At 34.7% G+C, this 10,296-nt stretch overlaps 1 protein-coding gene and 1 pseudogene across 1 annotated transcript in view; both read left to right on the top strand.

Moving 5' to 3' along the window:
• Window positions 1-5,317: 5,317 nt before the first annotated feature.
• Window positions 5,318-6,241, top strand: LOC106340401 (annotated as a pseudogene).
• A 3,850-nt stretch (window positions 6,242-10,091) lies between these two features.
• Window positions 10,092-10,296, top strand: part of LOC106339130 (zinc finger BED domain-containing protein DAYSLEEPER-like) — a 2,432-nt gene continuing 2,227 nt past the window's right edge. Inside the window, exon 1 of the mRNA XM_013777939.1 lies at window positions 10,092-10,289. Within this exon, the coding sequence (XP_013633393.1) occupies window positions 10,092-10,289 (198 nt within the window). The remainder of the gene's footprint in view (window positions 10,290-10,296) is intronic.

Here is a 10,296-nt window from a genome sequence, read left to right as displayed (position 1 = left end):
TAACTATAATTAGGTTATGCAATATATATCCAGTTTAACAAACTTCCATTCTTAAATTTGAATCTGAAACATTAATAGGAGTCGGTATTTATTCACAAACTCTACTTGAAAATCATGTAACAATATGGTTCTCTTTCATTTGTTTCTTCACATTGTCTCGACGTCTGAGTCTGTCAAAAACACATGAAATAATAATTGTGTAAACAGAGAGGATACGAAAACGTAAGCAAATTTATAAAAGAAAACAGAGCATTGCCTGACTAATATGTCTCATGTTGTGCTTAACTCAAGACATAATGAATTCCAGATAGACTGCAACTCTAAGAAGACTTCGTGGTGGGTTAGGGAAGATATTCAGTTCTGAAATCCATTTTTTATCTGATTTGCAAATACGTGATGCATATTAGAAAACTTTGAAGTATTACTCTTTTTTTTGAAAACTGGCCTAATTTTAAAGTATTACTTCATACGAAATATTGCATATGTATAAATTAATAAAGTATGTGTATTAAAATTTAGATTTAGAAAATTCTATATTATTAAAAATTTAGAATATACTAATGAATAAAGGGAATGGAACAATGATTAATTGTAATATTTTGCTAACAATATTAACAAAAACAGCCAAAAGATTTCCTAACATTATGCTAACAATATAAAGTAAAACAACTAAACATTTTCTTAACATTATATTAATCATTTATAACAAAATAGAAATGATTCTCTAATATCCTCTTAGATTTGATAAACATCTTATCTATTAAATTAGAGTCCTATGACTTTTTTTATGTGTGATTTTTTATTTGGACCATCCCTTAGAAAATTTAACAAATTACACATAATTTAATTACAATATCATTTAATATCTTAATCTTTTATTTGAAATACAAATAAACAACTTTCCTTATAAAATTGTAACAAAATCTCTAAAAATTCTATTTGCAATTTATTTTAGTAATTAATTAATTTAAATTCTGATTATCATTAAAATATAAAGAAAAATTAAAATTAATTCAGTTTTGATTTAAAAATAAAAATTAAAATCATATAAAATATTTATAAAAATTAAAATCACATAAAATATCTTAATTATATTTTACTGATAAAAAAATAAATTGATTGCTTTTTGGAAATACAATTTTAAATATTTTCCCTTAGAAAATTTAACAAATTACACATAATTTAATTACAATATCTTTTAATATCTTAATCTTTTATTTGAAATACAAATAAACAACTTTCCTTATAAAATTCTAACAAAATCTCTAAAAATTCTATTTGCAATTTATTTTAGTAATTCATTAATTTAAATTCTGATTATCATTAAAATATAAAGAAAAAATAAAATTAATTCAGTTTTGATTTAAAAATAAAAAATAAAATCACAAAAATAGTTATAAAAATTAAAATCACATAAAATATTTTAATTATATTTTACTTATAAAAAAAATAAATTGATTGCTTTTTGGAAATACAATTTTAAATATTTGTTAGAATTTTAAAAAAAAGATCATTTGTATTTGAAAAAAAATATATATATCTAATCCGTTAAATTAGAGTCATATTTTGGAGTTCATATGTTATATTTTAATTTTGAACTATAAAACACAGGTTCATCTAAATCATTTAAATTGCATTACATAAAATATTTATAAGAGATCTCAAAACATTTAAAACTGGATGGAAAATTAAGATTAAGATTAGTAGTTAAAGATGACTCATTTAGAGTTAGAGCTAATATCGACGTCTAACTGATACTTCATATACAATGACTTATATTCGGCTTTCAAATCCCAGTGACAACTTATAATCCTTCTAGAAGGTAGAAAAAAACGAACTCAAACAATTTATAGAATAAAATAAATGTTTAAAATGAAATTTAGCCGCGTATGGTGCGGGTTCTGTTCTAGTTCTGATTTAAAGAATGAATAACCTCCGTACCAAGGGTGATTTGAATTCAGGGCACAGAAGAACGAACCTCTTGTGTTACCACTAGGCTACCAACGCCTTGGTAACTTCTAACAATATATGCAGCTCGCTTTCATTGACGTGAATCTACTTTCTGAGTTTGTATGTCTAATTCTCAAGTGTAAGGGTGTAGCCAGAGCTCATTCAACTCTGAACGTGTTGAAGCGTGCCAGTAACCCTTTTTGGTACCTTTCATGCGTAGATAGCCAAGTATTGTATTCGTTAGCTGGGCATTCATCAAGATTGTGAATTCCATTATCAGTTATGGGCCGAAGAAGGATGTGTCTAAAACCCACAACTCTTTAGATACCCAATAAGAAAAAAAAACATTTCGTAAATAGAAAGGCTTGCTCTTTTTATCAAATGCCTCTCATTTTGATAGTGACCTCATCATAACGGGAAACTAATATCTAACTCTAATCGTTGAAAATTTTGTTATCATGTTCCAATCATTTTGGTTGATGGTATTACTTAAATCAATATTCGTGGTGGTCAGTTGGTAGGCAACTTGCTTACAAAATTCTTAAAAGTATGGTATACTCGTTTATACATACGTTTGTCTGTATTCCTATATGTATATTCAATTTCCAATTGATTTATCTGTCTATATGTTCTGTTATGATGTTTTAATCATTGTTAGTGCTCTGTTCCGTATATTAAAAATAAACATCATGCAAGCATGCAACGACGCATTAAGTTTATGATAACAACTGTGCACCCACCGTATTATCGGGTGTATGACTGGTGTAATAACTATTTGGACGTGATTTTTTTTTTTTATCTTAATTTTAGTTCTTAGGGATTTTTTACTTTTTTTGCGGCCCTTAAAAACAAAATGGCTTTATAAGCAAATTCTAGTTTAATCACAATTGTAACCAAACCTTGATTCACTGCAATGATAATTACATTCTTAGAAAAAAAAAAATTCACGCCCAAATAGTTATTACACCAGTCACGCACCCGATAATACGGTGGGTGCACAGTTGTTGTTTTTTTTTATGTTAAAAAAAAAAACTGTGCACCCACCGTATTATCGGGTGTGTGACTGGTGTAATAACTATTTGGGCGTGATTTTTTTTTTTTTTGCTAAGAATGTAATTATTATTGAAGTGAATGAAGGTTTGGTTACAATTGTGATTAAACCAGAATTTGCTTATAAAGCCATTTTGTTCTTAAGGGCCGCAAAAAAAGTAAAAAACCCCTGAGAACTAAGATTAAGATCAAAACAATCCGATGAAGGTAAGCCATGAACTTAATAAGTGAACTAGGACAAGAGACAACATATGACTTCCCAAACATACCACTTCTCGATCACCGAAAGGAACCAAGAGAATAGCTGTAGGCCGTTCAGACGAACACTCACCGGAAGGTGGCTCCAAGCGGTTTCAACGGAGGCGGCTGGCAACGGCTCCGGGCACCACATGTGGAGGACGCCGATCAAACTAGCCTTCAGCTAACACGGGAGAGAGTGGAAGTGTAAACCCGACAGTCCACCGCTGAAGATGAAGAGCAAGCTCCAGTCAAACGTAGGCGGTACAAACAAGCTCCTCAAACCGGCCACGCGACCACAATATGCGGCAAGAACCATCAAGGGAAGACACAAACGCTTCAACCGGAGATATGCAATAAGGGAACATGAAGTACATATAGAGTTGACTGAGAACTCCACAACAACAGGCGGGCAAAGAGGGGATCGAAAACTCCACATTCAGGCAAGGACACCTTCGGAGAGGGTCGTCCTCAAAACCCAACCTTTAGACATCAACCAGCGAGAAGGGAAGCTACAACGATCGCCGAAGCACGCCATGAGGTTGGCTCTCGACCTATAGAAAGAGGTTCTCTGTGGCAAGCCTCGAGACCACATGTCACTCAGATCTGAGCTGAGAAGAGAAGCTCTAAACAAACCTTGAAACGAGCTGAGGAAGAAGGCGATTGGAGCGAGACGGAGAGGCTAGGACAGCGTTGGCAGCGACGCGACGCACAATCCCGGCGAGACTCGGGTCTCGAATCTGACCCAGATCCGAGCACAATCGGAGTATCCAAGTCAAATCAAGGCCCCAGAGAGACCCACAACTCGTCACTTCTCACCGGAGCTCCAGAGAAGCCAAGGACTCCCGTGGATTATGTTAGATCTCGAAGAGAAATCCAGAGCATCCGAACAAGGAGAAAAAAAAGGCAGGGATCGCAAAGGGTAGAGGCTGGAACGAGAACTCGAAATCGTTGTCCCACGGTGACGGAGACGGAACGTCACCAGCCACCGCGAGAAGCAGGAGAAACCGGCGGCGGTTCTAGGGTTTTTAACGGTGGGGAAGAGAGACTCTCGAGAGAATATTTGGGCGTGAAATGCAAAAAAAAAAAAAAAAAGAATAGAAGATTAACATTGTCTATATATGGTTTTAGGCTAAATTCAACCTTTAGCTACTGTGATTAATATTTTTAAATTCTTGTTGTCAACATCTGGTTTGAATAATACAATGTTAATGTCCATAATTTAAATGGTTGAATTTCAATTTCCTCGAATAGTACACACAAACAATTTATATTAATATTGTTATATGACCAGCAAAGACAAAAGTTTATTATATTAGTGGCCTTTTAGAGATTTTGTATAGGACAAATAAATAATAAAGTGTTTCCAGTTTGTGGAGAGATTTCAAAGTTTTGAATTGGGAGAAACTAATGGTAAAATAAAATAATACTGCGACTTGGAAAAGTTAAAGAAGGAAACTAACGTTACGTGGGTGTTGACAAAAAAAAAACGTTACGTAGGGTGATAAAATTAGTGAATGGATTAAAATAATCACAGATAAAGGATAATTAAACGTAACTTAACAACAATATCAATTATGCGTAGCGACGAAGACACTGACTTGATGACTTCAAATGATTTAAAATCTTTTAACAATTTTTGCAACGTAAAATATCATTGTTTTTTAGCAAAAAAAAAAAAACTTAAAATATCATTGTTCTGTTTGGACTCGATTAAAACCGCAATTAGTAGTAGCTTAATACTCTATATATAATATATGATTACTAATTACAAAAAATGAATTAGCCAAAACGACATAATCAATGATCTGTTACCACTGATTTTTTCACTAAACTTGATTGTTGTTTAATTAAAGATTTAAAATTCATCTATGATCTTTCCGAACTAATTGTTTTTAACCAAAATCTAATATAGTACGACTGAAATCAACAAACTTGATCTCATTTGGGTCAAAATCTTATCATGACGTAGAATAAAGAATTAATGTGTCTATGCTTATTCAACTTACCGTTACAATATTATTATTATATATTAGCAGTTTCATATACGGATTTTATTACTAAATCCAAAAGTCACACCATGCTTGCTTTGTCAAGCTTTCTTATCTTCATTCACATGCATCTCCTCTCTCTTTCTAATAGCGTTGACTTTTGATAATCTCAAGATGCTTCAGTTTACATGTCTTATAATCAGATAGCTGACCAAACATCTCTATTATCTCTCTTCTTCCTCCTCTAAACCCCATCAAACCGCAACCGCCCATGAACACCTTCCGACCGCCTCCACCTCCGCCGATTCCAGGCTACAACCACCTCCTAGGTACGGACGACATAGGAGGATTCAGATACGGAATTGGAGTCTCCATAGGAGTGCTCCTTCTCATCACCACAATCACCCTCACCTCCTACTTCTGCACACGTAGACAGCTTTCTTCTTCACCTACACAAACAAGTCAAGACTCAACACGGGTTCACCACCATCTTCACCACCATGTCATCATCGACGTCGTCCCGGGTCTTGATGAGGACACCATTCAAAGCTACCCGAAGCTCCTCTACTCCGAAGCCAAGGGAAGCTCAACGTCATCGTGTTGTTCAATATGCTTAGGAGACTACGAGGGGAATCATCTGCTGCGGCAGCTACCAGATTGTAACCATCTCTTCCACCTCAAATGTATCGACACGTGGCTTAGGCTCAATCCTACATGTCCTGTTTGTCGGACTTCGCCGTTTCCGACTCCTCTCCCCACTCCCCTCGCCGAGGTTGTCCCCTTAGCCTCCACCGTTGCCACCACTAGGATGTCCTAATTATTTGCTTTTATACCTGGATAATCCTGAAACGAAGTCAAGCCTAATCTTCGGGGTACTTTTCTTCTTGAATTCTTGTTTAGTTCTTTGTATATTTTCATTTTTGGTCTCTAACTGATCATTGTACATATTCTTTGAAAACAATGATCTCTAAATGAAAGGAAAATAAGGGTAAGGTTCACAATTTTTGATGAATGCTTTGATTTTTTTGTCAAGTTGAATTCTACATACGTACAAAGAGAGAATAATTTAAGTCGTGTTGAAAATCGTGGAGAGGGACTTGAAATATGTTTATTCATTCTTGGATTGAACTTTTGGTCTCTTGCCATATCATTCAAATAAAAAATACTTGAGACGTCAATAAAAAAAGAAGAAAAATAAACGATACTAATAAATTGAAAATTAAAGCCGTTGAGCGTTTAAATTGTTGACAAAGAAAAAATACACAAGATCAAACAAAAGTAGATATTTCAGCGGTGCCTTTGTCTTATTTGGTGAACACCAGCCAGTATATGAAATGAGAAAACTTTTAAGAGGATGTAAGAAAGAAACCAGATATGAAACGTTGACCCAAAAGAAATAAACGAAAAGTCGAACACGACTTTTGTATCGAATCCGAACAATTTTACCCTTTCATCCGAGAGATAAAAATATCACACCACATTCTTTTTACACATATATTTTATTTTTTCAGTTTGAATTGTGAGTTTATTAACGAAATTTTTTGTAAGAACATATATTTTGATTTAATATACCTTAGCATTCGAACACATGTACTCTCCCAGTTAATTGCATATATAATTCTTAATATCATTTTTTTGGTAAAATTCTTAATATCATCTTTATTGTCCATTTGTAACATTTAGGATTTAATGATCTCGAATGGAATGAATGTGTTCCTTCTCTTCCTTACCTCTATCGAATTGTTCCACTTTTGGATTTCTTTAATCCATATTAACTATTTAGTCTACAAACTCGTGTTATTCAAAAAAAAAAAACTACAAACTCTTTAACTATGAAACCTATTTTTTTTTTGATTTTACTACAGTGTCCGGCGACCGAGGTCAACCGACTATTATGTGGGCCCCAGAAATGCAATGTTAAATTCTGGTGGCCAACGGGGATCGAACTGCGGATTCACCGTATTGAGGTTATCCCTCAAGTGCCACTAGCCCAAGGATCGAACTGCGGGTTCACCGGTTTTTTTTCTGTGAGTATTTTAATTAAAACAACTTTCATTGTATCACAAGGCCGTTTCTGTATATGGAGCAGCTAGATTCTTGTTTGTTGCTTTCTGTCATCTTTGTAGTGTTGTTACTTGTTGTTACTTGCATGATTTCTGTATGTGTGCAGCTAAACTTTTGTTTCGTTATTGCTTTTGTTCATTTTTGTAGTGTTTTGTTGCTTGCTTGTTTTATGGGTACGTCGAGTAACTCGGCCAAGGGCATTTACTGACTTAAATCAACCTTAATAATGTTCAGCTATTTTATTCCATATCTTATTTTCTATCTTTTAAAGTTCATTTTAAGAACAAATTTCAGAAACTAATTCTCTCAAATCTAGGGCTGGACACGGATCGGATATCCGGGGTTTTAAAGGTATTTGTGATTTGCTTCGTATGTTACGGATATCTAATTTTTCGATTTACTTTGCTTCAGAAAAATACGGATATCCGGAAAAACGAATATCCGAAAAATAAATAGATATTTACGGATATCTCATCCGCTTTGATTAATAGAAATAATCTTAAAAATTCAATACGAATTCATTTTTTTAATATATTTTTTTACATGATATATAAAATAAAAACTAAAAGAAATAGTGAAACTACATATTTTGTAAATTTTAAACTTAGTTAACAATTATAATAACACAAAACTTAAGAAAAAAGTTATAATTGTTTTATAAATTTTTTCTCTTCTTTTTCATGTAATACTTTTATATAAGTAATAATGTGAATAAAATTTGTCAAATCATATGTTATAATAATAATAATTATATCAACTTATACATTTAAAACATATAAGTATAATCAATATGTACATGTATTTATATATTTCTGGATCGGAGCGGATATCCGCTTCTTAAAATTTTGATATTTGTGATTTGCTTCGATTTTAACGCTCACACACCTGCTAAAGAGGAAATCATTCTTTAGCAAAACAAAATATTTAATCATCACGAGGTCACTGCTAGAGATGTCAAAGGAGGGATTGGTCCGCGGGCCGGGTCTGTGAAGGCCTGCTGCGGGGCGGGTTTGGGCCGGGGTTTAGTAGGCCCTTTTTTTGCGGGACGATCGGGCCGAGAGCTGTGCGGGATGGGCCGAAAGAGGGACTGGCCAAGGATGACCTGCGGGTTTCGTATAGTCCCGCAACCCTAATTCTTCCATTTCCTTTTCTGCCTCCACCTGAAGAAATGAGAGAGAGAGAGAGAGAGAGAGAGAGAGAGAGTGCGACAAGAAGGCGATGGGTGTGAAGGAGTTCCGGTGACCGTGTTTCAAAGTCGTTGATGCTTCCGGTCTACCGTTCGCCTTTTATCTCCTCCGGTAAAGATTCTTGTTGTTTCTTGTCGATCTATTTTGTCGGCACTAACCAATTATCTCATTTTCTTTTGCAGGCTGGTCTCTTCTGGAGCTTATATGCTTCGATCCACCACCGGAGCTTCTTATAGATCCACCACCGGAGCTTGTATTCTTCTAAGATCCACCACCGGAGCTTCTCCTCTGCATGCATGTTCGTTTCCTTCTCCGTTTCGCTTCTTTATTTAATTGTTTTGTCTCTGATATAGTTGTATTGCATGTGATGTTTGTTGTTTAGCTTAGGTTGATGTCTTTTGTGTGTGTTATGTCTTTGTCTCGGTTAAGTTGGTTTAATTTGTTTTTAAATTGTGAATGTGTCCGTTGAACTCGCTACAATATTTAGAGACTGAACTTGTTAGAATATTTAGACCAGATTAAATTCATGTGATTCTTTGTTGTCTCTGATTGTCTTACCGAAGATTAAATTGTGAATGTGTCCGTTGAACTCGTTAGAATATCCAACAAGCGTTTTATTTGATATGGTTACAGAAGTTGAACAAAAATAACTTGTGGTCAGTTCTGATATGTTTTCTTGTCGTGTTGTCTTTGTTTTGTGTTACGTTTTGAGGCGATGAAGTGATGAAGAACAAGGATGCGACTGGTTCATCCTCTTCTCCTCTTATAAGATAAGACATTACTTGTTTGCATTGTAAATTTGTAATGCCAATATGTTCCAAGTGATTTCTCTGATTTTTTTGTTTTGTTTTTATCATCTGTATGAAGAAGGAGGCGTCAGCACGTCAGCTTCCAGCTTTTCATTCCCTAACAGCTTCAGTACCTAAGGTTATTTACTCTCTTACGCAAAACTAGTAATCATTGATAGGAGAGCTCGATGTCTTATTGTCTTGTGTTGACTCTATCGGTGAATCTTTGCCGCATAGCTTATGAAAAATCATTCTGAGGATTTTAAGGCTGATTGTTCGTAAGCTATGTGTGTAGATTCACTGCAAAGTTAAGACAATACTAGTGTCTTACTGTCTTCTGTTCAGTAGTGTAACGACTTGTTTCACTTGTTTGCATTGTTGTCTCAACTATAATCTATGATATGTATTTTCTTTTTGTCTGTGTCACGCTTTTGAATATGTGTTGCCTCGAGCTCTTGGAGTGATCGTGACCAAGGAGGCGTCAGCACGTCAGCCTACCATTGCTATGAGCAGCTTTAGGACCTCAGGTTAGTCGCAGTCTTCCGTAGAACTAATAAGCATTGATAGGAGAACTCACTGGTTAGATAGGGCTCCCTCTTTAGATAGGTGAACTCACTGGTTATGTCAATGTTTCCGTAGCTTACTAGCTTGTCCTCAAGCTAGTATAAAATTTAAGTTAAATTTTTTTAAACTTAATTAAAATTTTAAAATATTTTAAAAACCCTAATACCACTAACACACGTAGCTTAGGTCACGGGAGCTGTAACTTAGCTTAGAATAGAATTTTCTAAACATCTAACAAACCAACCAAAGCCTGAGAGACCATGATATCAAGAAGCGACTCAGAAGAGCTGTTCACTTTGGATACTAACTACGTGCCACCAGATACAATGGACTTTGAGACTCAACAAGTCATGGCAAGACTTGCGGCAAGATCAAGAAGCGACTCAGAAGAGCAGTTCACTTTGGATACGAACTATGCGCCACCAGATACAACGGACTTTGAGACTCAACAAGTCATGGCAAGAC

Source organism: Brassica oleracea, chromosome C4 (assembly GCF_000695525.1).
Source record: "Brassica oleracea var. oleracea cultivar TO1000 chromosome C4, BOL, whole genome shotgun sequence".
Classification (NCBI taxonomy): domain Eukaryota; kingdom Viridiplantae; phylum Streptophyta; class Magnoliopsida; order Brassicales; family Brassicaceae; genus Brassica; species Brassica oleracea.
The sequence above is the reverse complement of the archived record's forward strand: the minus strand, read 5'-3'. Positions and strand labels throughout refer to the sequence as shown.